The following is a 20,339-nucleotide window of genomic DNA, read 5'->3' on the forward strand; positions in this document are numbered from 1 at the left end:
GGGAGGGTGGAACGGAGGGGGGCATGGTTGAAGTCCCCTGTGATCAGTAGGAGGGCACGGGGGTGCTGTTTTTGCAGTTTGTCACTGCACCGTGAAACCTCTCACACGCAGCCGCAGCATCCGCTGATGGAGGTATGTAGGCACAGAGCAAGATCATGTGGCCAAACTCTCGCAGCAAGTAATAAGGTCTCAAACTCACAGCCAGGATTTCAACATCCGGGCAGCAGATCCGCTTCTTTATGTGCGCTGCGTTGCACCACCGCTCATTCACAAACACCGCCAGCCCCCCTCCTCTCTTTTTTCCGCTACCCGCCACAGTTCTGTCTGCGCGGATGAGTTTAAAGCCGTCTTGTGAGATCACCAAGTCCATTATAGTTTCATTTAGCCACGTTTCCGTGAAACACATAATACTAACGTCTCTGTACCTCCTTTGGAAACGGGTTAGCGCTGTTAGCTCCTCGGCTTTGGGGGGGAGAGATCGCACATTCCCCGTGATAACCGATGGTAGATAACTCTTCCTCCACTTTGTCCTGCCGCCTCTGCTACCTCTGCGTTTCCTCTGTATTTCAGCTGGTATCGCAGGTTTCTCCGTATTTTGGTGAGCAGGGCTGCAGCGCATAGAGTCCCGTACTCAGAGTAGCTGGGCTCGAGTGTAAAACAATGGGTTCTGAGCTGCGGGCAAAGGGGTCTTCCTTTACCGCTTCAAAGAGTGTCAAAAGTATCAAAACACACAGCACTGGGGTCCCAAAAGTATGCCTCTTCGGTGCACATAATCCCGGGGTGCCTGATACGGCATTCACTAATATTAAAATACTCCAAAAAACATTATAAAGAAGAGAAAATAGAGAGATTAAAGATGCAGTCGACATCAGAGGCAGTGGTCCGCGCAGCGCCATCTTGGACAAAAAAATAAATAAATAAATAAAATGAGCCGTTGTTCTAATGGAGATTATTACTAGAGCTCCTAGAGAATTATTTCTCCTTATTTTAGTGCTGCTGAGCAGTGTCGACAGTCTCTGGTTAAAATCAGCATCAGCTGAGGATGTTCTGAAGATCCAGGTTGAAACCCTGATTTCATTTCAAACCATCAAAGTAAATTTAAAGTCAGAGTCAGAGAAAAGAGCAGAGAGGAGGCAGCTTGGTCCAAACTCCTTCTTTCCACCTGCAGCTGTTTTCCAGCTGTTCTCCACAGGTGGAGGCTGGATGTTTGGGAGGAGAGAAGCGGCAGATTAAAGCTCCAGATGTTCACAGCTGGATTCTTCCCACAGCAGCTGGAACAATTGCACAGATGAAATGATTGAGTCCTGAAAAATGGGATGTTTGGATGTGATCAGGTCTGCAGATGCCACTGACTGGGATTTGTGAAGAAAATGTCTCTCAGAGCTGTGAAGAGCTGTGCTTCTTTAGAGGGAAAGCTCTGAAATCTTCACTCCTCCCATCCAGTGGTGTTCAGGTGGGCTCAATGGAGCGCACCCAGCAGGACTTGATCTGAATCAACTCCATTTGATTTCTAAGCACAAAGAAAAAGCCTCTAACAGTTCTGCGTGTATTCATGGAAAATGGCTTTTAGTAAAAAGCTCCAAGTGTGGATCAGATTTCTGAGCTTCAGCAGCAACCAGAACTGTTGCTTAAAGCTGAAGTTAGAAGTCAGAGAAAAGCTGCAAAAGAAAATCAAAGCAGCGACTCAGACGTTCTTTCCTTCCATGAAGCTCATTGATTGTTGGCAACACATCACACACAGCACAGTAGAAACATGAAGCTTCTGCTTTTAAAAGCAACTCATGGCTTTCATCTTTTCAGCTTTTAGTGCAACACAAACATCTGGACTAAAACTGATGTGAGAGCAGCTTCTGGTTCCTGAACAACGGCTCTGGAACGTTGATTTCTGCACTTTTCCAGCATCTGGAACATTCCAGCTCCACAGTTCACATGTTAGCTTGCTGTCAATGTTGCTAGTAAACCTTTAGTACGTGTTCAGTGGACAATTTGGATTCAGCTTGACAGAAGAACACCTCCAGATGTTACTCAACACATTTCATTAAGATATGATGCGGAATTTCACATTTAAAGCTCATCAACATGTGACTTTACAATTCTATTGATCAAAACTGCTGAGGTTTACATTGCCACACTATGTACATACTAATTACACAGAAAATAAAACAAGGTCCAGAAAAAGCTGAACTAGAAACAGGTAAGTATAAAATGTTGAAATGATGAAGAACATTTCCATAGTTTGCTGCCACAGCACTTTGGTTCCAACAACACAATAGACGGTTCCAGCTGGATTCCCTCAGAGCTTTCAGGACATCTTCTTGTCAGCCTAGGCACGGCTCATGGAACCATCTGCCACACGTGTCCCTGGATCTGCACAACAACTTACAGAATATACACATTAGGGGACAAGGAGGTGGCTTTTGCTGGCTTCATACTATCTTTTCATCGTCACATTTGGTTATTGAACAACTACAGAACGGGTCAAGCTATGTTCCAGAAAATGAGTTTTTATCAAATCAATAAATGATTAAAATCTGGGAGTCAGCCCCAGGTAAGATGGCCGCCACATCAGCTCAGCTACTGGGAAGCTTAATGAAATGAACTCAAAGAATTTCACATGTATTGTTTTCTAGATTTCTGTGGAGGTAAATGTTCTTCATCCAAACACTGACTTCTACAGCCAATCACTTTACTACCTTTGGAACACAGAGAAATGACTTTTAAAAGTCACAGCTGCTTCTTTGATGAAGTTATCTCAGTAATATGTTCATAGGAAACTCTCCTGAAGTAATCCCTGGGGATTTTCCCTCACCACATCATCATTATCATCATTATCTTTTTACAGTGTATTCTAAATACTGATATATCTATAACAATGGCACATAAAACATGTGAACACAAATCGCTTCATTTCACATATTCCACTAAAACAGTACATCCAATAACATCCAATTAAAGGTAAAATTATTTTTTCATGTTAAAAGCCTTGATGATCTGCTTTCCCTCAGTGACTGTTAGACCTGTATTTTTATTTTATGCTCTAAAACTAAGTCAGTTCACAGATTCACAACGTTCTGAATAAGCATTGTTACTGAGGTACAGGTATACAAATGACTAAATAATTACAAATGCTAATGCGAGTGAGCAATCAGGCCTTCATCTGACTTAGTAGCTGACTAAGCTGGCATTTAGTTACCTGCAGACAATCTGAAAGCCGTCTACTGTTTTCATGTTGCAGATCCTGCTGAGGATTAGCTGAATATAGCATGATCACACGTCCATTATGACACCATGAAATGCTCCACATGCTGAGGATTCAGTTACTAAACGGCAGAAAATCAGCACCAAACAATACATTTACTCAGCCAGTTTGTAACTGGAGGCTCTGGCTGCTTTTACCATAGAACACAAGGAGCAGTTGTTCCATGAATCAAAGTCTACAATGGCAGAAAATAGGTAACATCACCTTTATGGTTCCATGTGTTCCATCCACTAAGATCAGCTCCATGTTCAGAGGTCACACTACCACATCTTCATAGAAAACAAGCTTCCATCCTTTTCTGTTGCTGCTATGTGTTAAACTACAGGATCATTGTTATCTGTCAACATCCAGATCATATTTATAATGAAGCAATGCAGTTTGCAGACAATCCCAATGAAGTGTGACACAGTTTGTGAAAACCAAATGATCTGCTGAAGCTAGATGTGGCCAGCAAGGCAACAGGGATGCAGCTACGCTGTTTTTCTCTGCCCACATCATCCAACCTATTGCTGGGACATTTACAGTAAAGCTTAACACTTCAGGGCCGACCTAAAAACCTGCCTTTGTTACACATGCAGAGAATCTTTATTACTACATAGAGACCAACATTTTAAGCTCTGCTCATTTTGAAGAAGATTCTTGACATTCTTTGGAAGAGTTAAATGTGACAGTGATGTGTGTTTGAAATGTGAAATAAATGCAGTTTATGTAAATAGTAAATGGTTTCATATTTATGAAGGTGTGCTGTGAATCCTTGAATAAATAGCTTTTTACCTCTTGGTGCAGCTTTTAAATTCTTTTTTGTCTGGGCCATCTTTTCAACTACCTTAGTGATTTCAACCAGATATTGACAGTGAACACCTCATGCGTATACGGAGCTCTAGAATGATTCCAGTTGCTTTATGTCGTTGCCGTTGCTCTCTCTAGCTGCCCTTTTGTCTTCTAATGCTCCAGTTTAGTTCAACTCTGGCTAGATTTCACCGTGTTAACTCCAAACTTGTTGCAGTCCGCCCTCATCATTCTTCCTTCAGCCAAGATGCGGCTGACACTCATGTTTGTGTGGAAGCAGAATAATAATCAAATAATAAGAAGAAGCTGCTGCATATGTCTCTATGCTTGCATCCAAAGCCTTGAGTGAAGGCGTATCATGAAGGGGAGAAGTTGCCAGGTTCCATATTTCATAAACTGTTTCTGTTGGGACTCAACTGGATGGCGTAATGCCCAAAGCTTCTGACCACAGATGTGCTTAATGCCACAATTTCTGCCATGCAGTGAGAGGCGTTTTAGTACCAAATGTTTCCCTCCTACATGCACTCTGGACTGGAAACACTGAGAGCTACTTTTTAGGATCTGATTGAATGTGACTTTGTAAAGAGCCTTGAGATGACGTGTTGTGAACTGGCGCTATAGAAATAAAATCTAATTGAAGTGAAAACATTTTAGTGTGGTTATTGTGGAGCATTACCTGATCACTGCTTGTTCCACAGGCTAAAAAACATTCTTTGGGGATTTAACAGGACATGAAGTTTCTTTTTCTTTGTCTCTATGTAACTATAAATGTCATCAAATAGTCGGCTTTTATCACTTCCATGTGTTTCATATTATTCCACATGACATAAATGTCTTAATGTGGGCGTGGCCAGCAGATTTTGTAGCATCTCCCTAAACAGAGCTTAGACACTGAAACAAGGTTTACCACTTTGCAATATACTCTAGTTGCATATTCTATATATTAGCTCTACATGGCAATATTTAGCCCTAAAATCCCTGCCTGGTCCTACCTGATGCCGTCAGTATTTGTTCACCCAGAGCAACTCTTTCCTTTTCCAGGTTCTTTTTGATGTAGAAAAGCTGATGGCTGGAATATTTGGAAAAGCTTTCCTCACTTCCCTTGTGATCTAAAAAAGGCAGAATATTAATTCTGTATTATTTGTAATATTCAATAGTTTGTTTCTGTTGTAGTTCCATATTTCTGCCAGCAGGGAGCGTATTCACAACTACAAGCTCTACGCGCTTCTTCTTTTGTCTTTTTTCTCTTTGCGCTGATGCCGTTACTGCAGTTTAGAGAGAGTTAGAACAGGAGGCGTCAATATAACTAGTTACTAAGTAAATACTGATTAAAACTGTGTTATATCTTGAGTTATTGATCCTAGGAGATTATCTGCACCTGCCAGGAGGGTTTCTGGTTGCGGGACATCACCGTGTTGTTGTGTTTTGTCGAGTGAAAACTGCGGTGAGTAATGATGATTAGCGCTTAGCATAGCATGCTAACTACTGCTGATTCTGGCTGATTGCTCACTGATTTCATGGAGAAAGTATCTTTGTTATATTGTTATGCTTGGAGACGATGTTTAAAACCAGCTGGAGACAGATGAAGGTATATGAGTGAATTGAGGATGTAAAAAATTGTCTTTTGTGTAAATTATCTGTGTTAATTGAGCTGTTGCTGCATGTGATTTGTACTATTACTATATGCCAACTAATGCTATATAGTTAAGCGAGCTGGTTTAATGAGCTAAAACAAGCAACAGTGTGCTTTTGAGTTATTGAGAGACAGTAATTTAATGAATGATTAACAAACATGATTGAAATTTGATTTAAAATAATTCATATACACCATTTTGTGTGTGTGGGCTGTTTAAAAATTAAATTTATAGCTCTATGTGATACTTTGTCAATTTGAATGGTTCACGTTCATTGATTTAAGATTAAAAAGAGGATAAATACTGTACAGTTGATTTGGGTAAATGTATAAAAAGAGAAAGAGATTAATATATAAACATTTAAACGTCCTCAGGTTCTTGTTTAAAACTAGAATTAACATTTAAATGTCCTCAGGTTGTTGTTTAAAACTATTATTAACATTTAAACGCCCTCAGGTTCTGGTTTAAAACTATAATTAACATTTAAACATCCTCAGGTTCTGGTTTAAAACTATAATTAACATTTAAACGTCCTCAGGTTCTGGTTTAAAACTGGAATTAACATTTTAAACGACCCCAGGTTCTGGTTTAAAACTATAATTAACATTTAAATGCCTCAGGTTCTGGTTTAAAACTATAATTAACATTTAAACGACCCCGGGTTCTGGTTTAAAACTATAATTAACATCTAAACGTCCTCAGGTTCTGGTTTAAAACTATAATTAATATTTAAACGTCCTCAGGTTCTGGTTTAAAACTATAATTAACATTTAAACGTCCTCAGGTTCTGGTTTAAAACTATAATTAATATTTAAACGTCCTCAGGTTCTGGTTTAAAACTATAATTAACATTTAAACGTCCTCAGGTTGTGGTTTAAAACTATAATTAACATTTAAACGTCCTCAGTTTCTGGTTTAAAACTATAATTAATATTTAAACGTCCTCAGGTTCTGGTTTAAAACTAGAATTAACATTTAAACGTCCTCAGGTTGTGGTTTAAAACTATAATTAACATTTAAACGTCCTCAGGTTGTGGTTTAAAACTATAATTAACATTTAAATGTCCTCAGGTTCTGGTTTAAAACTATAATTAACATTTAAACGTCCTCAGGTTCTGGTTTAAAACTAGAATTAACATTTAAACGTCCTCAGGTTCTGGTTTAAAACTATAATTAACATTTAAACGTCCTCAGGTTCTGGTGGCTGACCCAGGATGTCTGGTCCAGTTAGAGGAGCTACTGCTGAGGACTTTAGATGATTTTATGGTATTTATTGCAGCCAGGATTAAAGTAAGATCCTAGTTCCTGTTCAGGCTAACATCTGTGGCTCTGACCTGAAAGTGTAAAGCAGGAACCACTTTGGCTGAGTGATTATTTCATTTATTTTAACAACTTCAGCCTCTGTTACATGATGAGTGTGAAATATTGCCGTCCAGCTGGTGACTGATTCAGGCCTGGTGTTAGCCGCGCTTCATGGCGTCTAAAGGGACAGCATGAGATCAAATGCAGGAAGGTGATGTGTTCATCCAGGATGACAGAGAAGCTGCAGCTGAGGTGGAGGAAGCCTGGTTCTCCTCCCAGGAGAGAGAGGAGGTCCATCCTTCCTCAGAACTCCAAGATGTTCTGATGCCACGGCTGCAGAACAATCGTCCCTCTGAGGCCCAGGTTGCTCCTAACCTTTGAAAACCTCTGAGTTACGCAGCGAGGGTCTGCAAATGTTCAGCGTCAGGGAGGCCCGCTCTGAGGACAACACAGAACAGCTTGGACCGGGTCAGAACCGGACCCGTGTGTCTGCTGGGTTCTCTGAGACGTCTCCCTGCTTTTAGCCTCCATACGGCGACCTTTACTGGATCTGCTGCTTTTATTCCTCCTTTTCTGACTAGTTTCAGCTGCTGCTTCAGTCTGGAGGAAATCCTGAGCCGCTCGCTGTGGACAGAACATGTGAATCAACCCAGTGCAGCTGCTGTGAACATCTGGACCTGGTGTCAGCAGAACCAGGTGCGTCAGAGGCTGCCCTGCAGGGGAAGCGCTGTGTTCAGGTCAGCGTCTCTCTGGATGTGATTCAGAGGAGGAGCTTAAAGCCTCTGCTGCTTCCAGAGGCCCTGCAGAAAAAACACTGGTTATAAAACCCGTTAATGTGGTTTAATTACAGGATTTATTCAGCAGAAATGTCGTTTCAACACAACGGCGGACCTTTGATACGTTTCTGTTAGGAAGCTGTGGTTCAGAAGATGAACCTCCACAGATTATTAAAGCCTAACATCCTGTTGTTCTGGTTGAGGAAACGCGGTCGGCCTGTTGACCTTTGAACCTGTAATCTGCTTTTTAGGTGAAACGCCAACGGCTTCATTTATCTGAAGATGGTTCATTCAGATTAGTTACTTCAACAGGCGAGGTCCAACCAGGACCGCTTTTAGAAATTAAAATTTCAGGTTTAAGCGCCTAAAACATTCATTAAACACAAAGAAGAAAGACAACAGACGTTAGATTTTAGAAATTAGAAATGTCAGGTTTAAGCGCCTAAAACATTCATTAAACACAAAGAAGAAAGACAACAGACGTTAGATCTTCTCTAGCAAGGAGAACGACACAGGGACACGCTCAGTTACAAACCCCCTATCTGTTCTGAAGTACACCTGCTGTTTGCTTGCTTTTTATTTTCTCAGGCAAGCAAACTGCAATGTGACCTTTGACCTCATAAACTAGCAGTTCAGTTCGCAGGGAAAGGAGTAACCACAGATGGTGAGGTGCAATAAATCACACAAAAACATTTATCAGGAGACCTTTTCTCTTCACAAAGCCTTGCTCTGTAACATAGAAGAGAAAGTTTAGTCATCTGAAAAACATTTAATACCTGAATAAACTCAAACCTTAAAACATTTTTTAATAGTAATGAGTAAATATGTGATAACTGCAATGAATATGGTAAATAAAATAAAACATGTAGAGAGTAATAAAAATAATTCTAACAAGAAACCAGGTTAGTTTGCACACACAGATGCCAAACTCCTGTAATTCTGTAGTTTTGTACTTCAGAATAAAAAGAAGCTGCTGTTAAATTAAGAAATAATTTTAAATTAAAATGTTCCTAAAAAAATTAATTATTTCTTAAGAGAACAAACGGATCCGTCTGAGCGTCTCTCTGAGCTGTTGGGAGAAAGACGAGCAGCACCAGTTGCTTTTCCTTCCAGATGCCGACATGCAGCTGATAATTGTACCAATAACTGGACCACATTAGCTGCCTGTCAGTTATTTAGTGTTTTTTATTAAACCTTTATTTATCCTGGGGAGAGACCTGCTGAGATGGAGACCTCTGAGGTTAAGCTGTCATGGCTGTCCAGGTGTCCACCAGGTGAACTGTACCTGTGGTTTCTGACAGGTGAGCCGTTGCTGGATCTCCTTCAGGCTCGTCTAAATGTTCAGGACGGCTCACAGGAAGCTGCTTTCTAGGCTTCTAGGCTCCAGTCTGTCACAGCTTTAGTTCCAGCGCTGTTAAGTCTTTGAAAAGCGTTTTTATCTGATAAAGCTTGATGTAACACAGCAAAGTGTCTTTATTTATTTATCCTTCAACGCTTCCTTTTCCTGATGGAGATTCTCTTCAATCAGGTTTTTCTTTATTCTCTTTGGCCTTTAGCAGCAAACCAGCCAATAGATTTAACACTCTTCATGTGTTTGGGGCAAAATGAGCTGCTAAAAGTAAACTTTCTGCACCAAATGTAATCCAAGGTCTACTTACTCTGTTGATGGAAATGAGTTCATGAAGGACGGCACATCAGACGAGGCAGACTCCACCCAGTGGGCCGTCAGGCTGAGCATCGTTTGGTTTAAATGTATCGATGTTAGCGAGCGACATCAACGGTCTACATAGCTAACACGCTAGCTGCTGTTAGCTCGACTCACACTGCGTCAGCGCTGCGCCCCTCCTTCCAGCCTCAGAGCCTGGAGGGCCGGTTCTGAACAGATCCCTGGTTCTGTTGGGATCTGGGTCCAGGAGACACTGGGATAGAATAGAAACGCATGTTTGCATTTCTATTTTAGGGAGATGTTAGCTGCAGCCATCCTCAGATGTCCAGCGTGTGTCTGCCAGAAAAGTCCAGAAACTCTGGCTTAGAGTGAAAACAGGTCAGCTTTTACTCCACTGCTACATTCCTGTGGCTTTAAGCTTTTAGGCCTTTACTCGACTTACTGCGCGGTTCTGTTGGGCTTTTCTGGTTCTGAAGCTCCAGCCTGTCGGTACTAGTCTCCACTTCAAGGTTTATCTTCTCTTTGCTAATGTCTGGAAAAGTAAAACGTAAACATGGCGAGGTTTCTGACGTAGATTTAGCATGTTGAGAAATCCTGACAATACTAAATATAAACTCTACATTCCTGAGAGTTTATTGTACTCAGAGTTTAGGGTTTACCTTCCTAGAATATAGATCATTAGAAGCTCTGGTTGCTTTGCTGTTTCTGTTGTAGGACGTGACCTTTGACCTGTAGGAAATGTTTAAGAGTTCAGAACCTGGAACGGAGGTGACCTTTGACACCTGAAGCTCTGTATTCAGAGCTTAAAATCAGTTTCATTCTCAGGATGTAACCAAACATTTCAGGCAGCCTGGTCAGAAACTCTTCCCTGAATCCACCAAGGAACTGAACTGGTTCCTAAACCGACTCCAGTCCTCATTTAGCTCTACATGTGAATAAATCTGGACCCAACACATGTCTGTTGGACTTTATGGTCTCAGTGGGTCCATATTTAGGTCCATCAGGTGAAATTATTTAATGTTTAACTCTTCATTTAACACTGAAGCTGGAGGAGGTTCGGTTCTGATCCGTTTGAGGACGTTTCTGCTCATGTTCTCAGCTCTGGTCTTTAGTTTCTGGTTTTTACTGGAGTAGAAGAGAAATACTCGGATTCAAAGTTAACATTTAATCTGCAGAAAATGACCAGATTAAAGCTGCTTTTAACCAAATTCTTGTTGTTTTTAAGTCTCACATCTTCAGGAGGAGTAAACGAGCAACAACACATAAGGTACCGTTTGCTTTTCTCTAGTTAGAACCACGTTCCCATCCAGAACCCCTCAGAACCATTTCACCATCAGTCTCCATCATCATCTGCCATGTTTGGTGTTTCCATCTCCTGATCACCATCAGTCGTTAGTTAAACGCCTCCAGCAGCAGAGAAACCATCCGGTTCTGTCCATTAAGGCCCAGGCTGTTGAACCGACTGGGTTCAGCCGGTCTGCCGGTACCGGCGCCGGTCCAGGCTTCCTACGCCGTCCTGACGGGTTCTGACGTCTGGAGGAAAACTTTGATTTCTCTCCTAAATTGACTTTATAACTAAATGGATCATCACTATAAATGGATTTTTTGTGAAGAATCATCAACAAGTGGGACTCAATCATGAAGTGGAATGAAATTTATTGGATATTTCAAACTTTAACTAATAAAAAACTGAAAAAATGGGTGTGCAAAACTAATCAGCCCCCTTGAGTTAATACTTTGCAGCGCCGCATTTTGCTGCGATTACAGCTGCAGGTCACTTGGCGTATTTTTGCCCATTCCTCCTTGCAAAGCTGATAGAGCTCAGTGAGGTTAGATGAAGAGCATTTGTGAACAGTTTTCAGTTCTTTCCACAGATTCTTTAGTAATTTCCCTCTGGGATTATTAAAGTATGTCTGATTCTGGATTGAATTGAGGTCTGGACTTTGACTAGGCCATTCTAACACCTGGATATGTTTATTTGTGAACCATTCCATTGTAGATTTTCTTTATGTTTTGGATCATTTTCTTGTTGGAAGACAAATCTCCATCCCAGTCTCAGGTCTTCTTCAGACTCCAACAGGTTTTCTTCCAGAATTGTCCTGTTTTTGGCTCCATCCATCCTCCCATCAATTTTAAACATCCTCCATGTCCCTGCTGAAGAAGAGCAGGCCCAAACCATGATGCTGCCACCACCATGTTTGACAGTGGGGACGGTGCATTCAGGGTGATGAGCTGTGTTGCTTTTTCACCAAGTTTAGCCACTGTACAAAAGACTAAAAGTTTAATATCAGCAGCTTTACAAACTTCAGTGTTGTGTAATTACACACCGTTTTAAAGTTATTTAATAAATAAGTCTGTTATTGTCTGGTAAATATCGGCTCTAGAGCTGATATCAGGACAATAGATAAAAAGGATGAATTCGAGCACTGATGATCTTTTTACAGCAAACTCTGCACACATAGAATAAGGAGTGACAACTTCTCTTCAAGTTCATGAATTTATTAAAAGAGCCCACCTGTCCCTGTGAATCATGATGCCTTGCTCATGGTCCGTTTCTGTGTCAGCAGGAGGAAGTGGGGACTGAGAACCGAAGGAACACCAGAACCAAGCTCACTCCAAAGAAAGCAGAGGTACCGGCCAGAACCAAACAGCTGAACTGGTCACCTGGAGACAAAGAGCTGATCTGTTGTACTTCTGTGGTCAGAGCTCTTCCTCAGGTTGTCGGTTTGACTCCCACAGCAGCAGGAAGGACGGCACGCTGCAGAAGATCGGAGACTTCCTGCAGAGCTCCCCGACTCTGCTGGGCTCCACAGGTCAGAAACGTGCGACAAGAACCCAGAACCAGGACCGGTGGGCTGAAGCTCACCAGAGTCAGAAACGGGTTTTACTTTATTACCAGAGGCTAATTTAATGCCATCCAGATTAAGAAGTTAATTCTCTGTGTGGTTATGAGGCAGAACCAGCTGTCATCAGTGATTATTGCCTCTGGTTCTGTTTGCTTCACGCTGGGCGACCCGTGTTCCTGCAGCCAAGAAGATGATGAGCCTGGTCAGCGGCCGTCTGGACCCAGACTCAGCAGCCGCCTCTTCCTCCCTCAGCCTGAGGGCCAAGAGGGGCAGAAAGAAACTCTACAGACCTGAAATCTCCTGCCCCATGGACATGCCCCCCCACCCGGTAAGAGCCCTGAACCGACAACCTCAGCAAGCTGCAGGAGAACCAGCAGAACCCAGACCTGAGTCAACCAGGCCGGTTTTATTAGACCTGTTAGTTCATCATCAGTTCTTCTTTCCTCCTCTGGTGGATCTGCTGAGGGTCCAGACCTGTTCTCTGACTGACCATCAGCTAAATTAAATAACTAAAATTAATTCAATAAATGACGTTTGATCTGATGGCTGATAGCTGCTGCCTGTAGTAAAGTTCTTTATAGCCCCGACATGCAGGATTTAACCCACCCAGAACCAACTGGTCAGGGTCAAAGTAACCTCTGAACACAGAAATGTGTTCTATTTATATTAAAGTTAAATAAAATAGAATTATAATTGTTTTTAGCAATCAAATAAATGGATATGGAACAAGTTTAATGAGTGGCTGACCCCACGTCTGCTTTTCACAAGACACTAGATTTATGTTAGACTGTCAAATTAAAATAAAAGGTAAATCTGGGTCACTAAAAGACAAACACTGTGTTTTAAATTTCATTTTTTAGAAGTCTGCATGTTTTTAAAAGTCAGTTTTCTCCCTAATAATCCTCAGTATTCATAAACTGGGCCAAACTTGTTCTATTATCTTATTGTTGAGGTCGTGGGCCGTTTAAAATGAACCAGAGGACCAGAAATGGCCCCCGGGCCGCGTGTTGGACCCCCCTGGTGTCCTGCCAGAAGTAATCAACCCAATCTCAGCCTGAAGGAACTGAATCCCTGCAGAGTGATCACAGCCGTGGACCTGAGACTCTGCCCTGCTGGTTCTGGTTCCTCCCAGCTGCTGCTAGAACCCAGCGGTTCTGGTTCTGGTTCCTCCAAGCTGCTACTGCTAGAACCCAGCGGTTCTGGTTCTGGTTCCTCCCAGCTGCTGCTAGAACCCAGCGGTTCTTGTTCTGGTTCCTCCCAGCTGCTGCTAGAACCCATCGGTTCTGGTTCTGGTTCCTCCCAGCTGCTGCTAGAACCCATCGGTTCTGGTTCTGGTTCCTCCCAGCTGCTGCTAGAACCCAGCGGTTCTGCCTCTTTAGCTCTGACTGGGTCTGGTTCTAAGTGACGTTCTGATGGCTGAAGACCTTTAAACCTCAGATGTTTAGCCTCCTGCCAACGTTGACGCCTTTCCTTTGATCTGCAGATGATCAACCAGGAGACGGACGGCGAGGGCCAGAGCGACCATGACGTCATCAAACGGCGCCTGCGCAGCAGAGTGGCTAAGTCCTAGCGCTGCCCTCCAGAACTTTACTGTAGAAATGAAGCTGCTGGTGACGGATCGTTGTTCTGAGACGCATTTATTGGATCGGTTCTGTGGAGGCCGACCCGTTAACACTAACCAGCATTTAGAAGTTCATGTTTCACTTTATTAACCAGCAATGGTTCATCTCTAATGTGCAATCTGCTCTAACTTTACCTCCTAGAACACTTTGTGGAACGTTTAACGGTTCTGCTGCAAAGTCTCACTTTAACCTGAATCATTGTGTTCTGACGGGTCATCCGGTCTCATCAGAGTCCAGAGCCATCATGTCCAGGAAACCATCTGTTCCCAGAACCATGATCCTGGCCAGGTTCTCCTCCTGGTTCCTCTGAGAAGAAGCCTGCAAACCAGATGATTAAAGTTCTCACGTTCCTCCTCCTCACTGTGGAGAACTGTGAATTTAGACGTTTCTGTCAGAGATGGTAGAAAGCCTCGCCTTGCTTGACCTTCGCTGATCTAACCAAACATGGATGGACCAATGCATGTGGGTTCTAAGCAGGTACCGCTTACAGAGTTCTCCAAGGTGTGTTTTTCATGGTTAGAGCTGCTGACATGTGATGAAGGCTCAGATAAAGACCTCACCTTTGCACCTGGGTCCTTTACTCACCTGTAATACAGTGAACCCTCGCTACATCACGGTTCACCTTTCACGGTCTCGCTGCTGTGTTCTGCATTCTGATTGGCTAAACAGTCTCTCCGCTTCTTCTCTACCTGTGTGTCAATAACGTTGCAGTTTAATATCTACACGTACGTAAAACAGCCAAATTTAAGTTTGCAAATTCTCTTGCAATTTCAAGTTTCTCTAAAACCAACCGGAGGCTCGCTGGACGAGATCCATCAGTCTGCTGTAGATCCACCAGTCTGCCGTAGATCCATCAATCTGCCGTAGATCCATCAGTCTGCCGTAGATCCATCAGTCTGCCGTAGATCCACCAGTCTGCCGTAGATCCGTCACTCTGCCGTGGATCCATCAGTCTGCCGTAGATCCACCAGTCTGCCGTAGATCCATCAGTCTGCCGTGGATCCACCAGTCTGCCGTAGATCCATCAGTCTGCCGTAGATCCATCACTCTGCCGTGGATCCACCAGTCTGCCGTAGATCCATCAGTCTGCCGTAGATCCATCAGTCTGCCGTAGATCCATCAGTCTGCCGTTGATCCACCAGTCTGCCGTAGATCCACCAGTCTGCCCTAGATCCGTCACTCTGCCGTAGATCCACCAGTCTGCCGTAGATCCATCAGTCTGCCGTAGATCCATCAGTCTGCCGTAGATCCATCAGTCTGCCGTAGATCCATCAGTCTGCCGTAGATCCACCAGTCTGCCGTGGATCCATCAGTCTGCCGTAGATCCATCACTCTGCCGTAGATCCACCAGTCTGCCCTAGATCCGTCACTCTGCCGTAGATCCGTCACTCTGCCGTAGATCCATCAGTCTGCCGTAGATCCATCAGTCTGCCGTAGATCCATCAGTCTGCCGTGGATCCACCAGTCTGCCGTAGATCCATCAGTCTGCCCTAGATCCGTCACTCTGCCGTAGATCCACCAGTCTGCCGTAGATCCATCAGTCTGCCGTGGATCCACCAGTCTGCCGTAGATCCATCAGTCTGCCGTAGATCCATCACTCTGCCGTAGATCCATCAGTCTGCGGTGGATCCACCAGTCTGCGGTGGATCCACCAGTCTGCCGTAGATCCATCAGTCTGCCGTAGATCCATCAGTCTGCCGTGGATCCACCAGTCTGCCGTAGATCCATCAGTCTGCCGTAGATCCATCAGTCTGCGGTGGATCCATCAGTCTGCCGTGGATCCACCAGTCTGCCGTAGATCCGTCACTCTGCCGTAGATCCGTCACTCTGCCGTAGATCCATCAGTCTGCCGTAGATCCATCAGTCTGCCCTAGATCCGTCACTCTGCCGTAGATCCATCAGTCTGCCGTAGATCCATCAGTCTGCCGTAGATCCACCAGTCTGCCGTAGATCCATCAGTCTGCCGTAGATCCATCAGTCTGCCGTAGATCCACCAGTCTGCCGTAGATCCATCAGTCTGCCGTAGATCCATCAGTCTGCCGTAGATCCATCAGTCTGCCGTGGATCCACCAGTCTGCCGTAGATCCATCAGTCTGCCGTAGATCCATCACTCTGCCGTAGATCCATCAGTCTGCCGTAGATCCATCAGTCTGCCGTAGATCCATCAGTCTGCGGTAGATCCAGCTGTGAATCTAAACAGCTTGGAGGAGACGGCTTTACTGACATGACTCTGGATGACATTAATGTCCTGATTGATGCAGACCTGGCAGAAGTGACAAAGCCACCAAGCGACAACGAGAGAAGAAGAAGAAGAGGACACAAGTGTGGATGAAGATGAGGAGGATGGACTAACACTTGGTTGCTTAGCAACAATGCTGAGAATGGCCGCTGAACTTCAGCGAGCAGCTCAGGAATGGGAGCCTTTGATGAGTCATTCATTACGGTTCTCAGACATAATCCATGGTGGCATGTCGGTTTATAAGAATCTTTTTGCCCAGAAGAAAAAAGAGCGACAACAACTACCGATAACTTTGTTTTTCTCCCTAAAAACTCACCTGCACCGCGGCTTTAGAAGAAAAAACGCTACAGAGCGGAGTCAGGATGCAGCGGCTCAGTCAGAAGAGCAGTGAAACACACGGGAGTCACTATTTGTCCTGCTGGACTTTCTATTTTATTCATAATCATTTTTAATTTTCTCCCGTTCTAATCCAATGACTCGGGTCACAGTGGAGCGATGCTGATCTCCGCAATTTGAAGTCTTCAGTTCGTATTGATGATTAAAATTATTATTTTACAGTGCATTAGGTATTTGTAAAGAAAAACATTTATACAGTAGCTACTTTTATCTGTTACACAAATGCTTGGGCCTGTAAAAAGGTTTTATTCTTTGGTTTCATTGTATAATAATTGTAAAATAAATAAAGGTTACTACTTCATATCACGGGTTCTTTTAGGAACGTAACCCCCGTGAGAAACGAGGGTTCACTGTAACCATATAAGTCTAATAAAAGCTTCCTGAAGGGTCCCGGCCCAGATGGGCTCTGAAAGACAACAAGTGTCTCAGTTTCCAGTCATTCTGCAGAATAAAAACTGTTTTAATGGTCTGAAGGAAAATGCAGCTGAAAGCAACAAAGTCCATTAATGGAGAAAATGAGGAGCTTTTCTGTGCAGTGAGGTTTGATGTGCTGAAGGCAGCAGTGATGGAGCTCCCAGTGAGGACCGTCCTCCAGGAGGAAACCTCAGAGATGTGAGGAACCTGGAGATGAGCTGAGTCCTCCATGAAGACATCAGCAGCTTACATCTTAAAGTTGCAGTGTGAGAGTCAAATCTCAACTTTTAAAACAACTCTGAATAAACAGTACACCCAGGTTAAAACCTTGTTGCCAGTCCTTGCCTGTCCTGTATCTTGTCTGACTTCATGCAACCACTTCCCTCCCTTCAGCCAGGCTGAGGAAAAGACTCCACCGTCAAAGCTTCAGTGCAGTTCAGCTGTCCTCGTTTCAGCTGGTTGTGCCTCAATGGACAAATAGCTGTCATTTCTTATTTCATGCTAATCTTTGATGTGAAACCAACATCTTTTCTGTCAATAAGAAAAGTTCTTTTGGAGTTTCATCAGTTTTCAGGAAAGCGGTTTATAATTGAAGGACTTTGTGCTGAAAGCTTAAAAAAAGCATGAATTTAACATCCTGAAAACTCACTGCTGGGTGGAGAAAAGGCGAAGAGAAGCCGAAGAGTTTGATTTAATGTCAATGTTGCAAAGGTGTCTTTTTAAAAATAAAATCTGAGATCTCTTTTAACTGGGCGGTTACCTATGCTTCCTAAATGTCTTCAGAGTCCAGACCAAATGTGAAATAAAGAAATGAGACCTTGATATCCCAGAGCAACGATGGCACAGTGCCCGCTTGAAAGCATTTTTTACCTCCGTCAGTCAACAGAACATGAAATAGTTGATTTTTTTTGTTTCACTTTGCAGGACTGTAACATAAATTGCAACCTGAATTGTTGAGAAATGTTCCTAACCGGGCACTGAAGTGTCAAAGCGACTGGAAATAAAAATCTGCCAAATGTCAAAAAGCCTTTAAAAGCATTTTCAGCAGAGTTGGTCAGAAAATTATTGCTAAAAAAGATAAGAAGCTTTCATTTAGAAAACATCTCTGTAATCCAGTCCAGATAAAATGTTGCAGCTTTAAGCTGATTTTACATTAAAGAATGAAAACTTGTTACAACAAAAATATCTTTAGCCTCAGCTACGTCCAGTTTCTCCACCTGGGGGTTAAAGGTCATCAAAGTATTTATTTCTGCTGTCGGAGCTCAACAGTAAAAACCTCATCAGCATAAAGATGCAAATTAGAATCAACACGTTCAGATCACTGATCTCTATTATACACTGGAGTGCTAATAGCCGCTGTTAGAATGAGTCACTGTGAAGCCACCAGCCGCCATATTGGTACTCCCTATTTTCCTCCAGTAACTAGGGAATATGTGCGCTACAGCATCGAATAATGTTCAGGGGGGCTTAAAACTTTTAAAATGTCAAATGCCATATACTTTTATGTTATGTCCTAAAACTATCAAGTACTGAGAAAGTCATGTGCTGAAATATTTTGCATTTTATTAATTTAAATATATATATTTAACATTTATAAATATATAAATAACAATATACAAAAACATATATTTACATATGTGTATACATACATACATATATATATATATATATATATATATATATATATATATATATATATATATATATATATATATATATATACACACACATATATATACATATATATTTATTATAAATAACATGTAAAATATTTCAGCACCTAATTTCCTAGTAGTTTATAGTGTTAGTACATCCACTGACTGCAGAATTACCTATGAAACCTTTTCACACAGCCAGAAAACTGCTTGTTGTTGCAACCAAATCCTATGGGATTCTGTGAGAGTAGGGAGTAGCAAGATGGCGGCCAGTGACTTCAGTTTGAGGAACCAAGGACTGAACCCTGTGACGCCCCCTGGTGGACGAGAAATCGATCAGAAGCGCCGCGAAAACCCGCCTGTCTGGCTGCAATGCGCGCTCCCGACACAGGGGAACTAAACTGAGCACAGCACCGGTGTCCTGTAACTTTTATTTGTGTCCCTGGTCCGACACGCCTGAGTCAAATAATCCGGTAATTATCAGGACTCTGGAGAACCTGACTGCAGACTGAGGAGCTGATTGTTCCATTTGATTCAGGCGTGATGGACCAGAGAACCTCTAAAAGTTTCAGGACACCGGCCCTCCAGGACTGGAGCTGGACACCGTTGGAACAGGAACCTGAAGCTGAAAATGTGGGACTGTCCCTTTAAGAGGAGCAGCAGGACGCCGTGCACGCTGCGGCTCTGTGTGCGCGTTCACACGTTTCCTGTGTAAAACTAAAAGTCCAGAAAGTCGATTTAAAAACATGTCAAAGAGATGGAAATGTTTTACTGTAAATTAGGACTTTTTGAAAGTCAGTGTTGATAAAAAAAAATCTGTTTTATTGAAACAAGCATCAGAGTTTTATTGAAAAATTGAAAATTGATCAGAGGAACAGAAGAGAATGAGCAGCAAATGAATCAAACACAGAAGAAGAAAATCTGTTTATTTCACATTAAAACACATGAAGTAGAACTGCAGCAAATATACAAAAGGAAGATTTAACACGTGAATGTAAAAAGTGTTTAGAAAAATAGGAGCCGACAGAAACAGATAATGTCCAGAGATTGAGAAAAACTGGCCAACATTTCAATGAAATCTGACTGATGAATGAAAGTAAAAAACCAAGAGAGAAAGTCAACATGCTGATATTCAGAGTGAAGCTTTGACTGGAAACAGGCAGAAAAACAACATGTGGATCCTGGAATAATCCCAGCTTCCATCTTTAAAGGACTGGAAGAGGAAGAAGTTTCCAAGGAATCATTTAGAAGAGTTTCACAAAGAAACAGATTGAATCCATGAATGTGAAAACGTGTTTCTGAGTGAAAGAGACAGACATGAACAGACTGAACTATCTGTTCAACAGGGAGAGGCTTTCTCTGACAGGAGGAGACTCTTTAGACTCAATCAGCACAGAAACACTGAGGAACCAGAACTGGACCAGACCCCAAAGCCAGGAAGCAGAGGTTCAGTGAATGTGGTGTTGAAGGTGTGGAGGTGGATCAGTGAGTCAGAGGAGACTCTGTAGAAGGACAGAATACCAGCAGGACAGTCCACATACACTGCTACTCTGTTGGAGACGGAGGAGGAGATAGATGTTCCTCTGTTATTGTGACAGACAGAGTAACCACCATCAGAGCAGATCAGACTCCAGGAATGATCATTAAATCCAAACCAACAGTCTTCACTGCCTCCTTTCCTCCTGATTCTTCTGTAACTCACTGATATAAAAACCTCTCCTCTCCATTCGACCTCCCAGTA

At 42.8% G+C, this 20,339-nt stretch overlaps 1 protein-coding gene across 1 annotated transcript; it reads left to right on the forward strand.

The window, feature by feature from the left end:
• The first annotated feature begins 5,525 nt into the window (after positions 1 to 5,525).
• LOC118562337 lies at positions 5,526 to 15,821 on the forward strand. The gene is made up of 6 exons (XM_036134645.1): positions 5,526 to 5,636; positions 7,566 to 7,721; positions 11,991 to 12,056; positions 12,131 to 12,239; positions 12,455 to 12,600; positions 13,756 to 15,821. Exons 1-6 carry the CDS (start codon positions 5,607 to 5,609, stop codon positions 13,840 to 13,842), a joined length of 594 nt encoding a protein of 197 aa, XP_035990538.1. The 5' UTR covers positions 5,526 to 5,606; the 3' UTR covers positions 13,843 to 15,821.
• The last annotated feature ends 4,518 nt before the right edge of the window (positions 15,822 to 20,339 follow it).

Source organism: Fundulus heteroclitus, unplaced genomic scaffold, assembly GCF_011125445.2.
Source record: "Fundulus heteroclitus isolate FHET01 unplaced genomic scaffold, MU-UCD_Fhet_4.1 scaffold_871, whole genome shotgun sequence".
Classification (NCBI taxonomy): Eukaryota; Metazoa; Chordata; class Actinopteri; order Cyprinodontiformes; family Fundulidae; genus Fundulus; species Fundulus heteroclitus.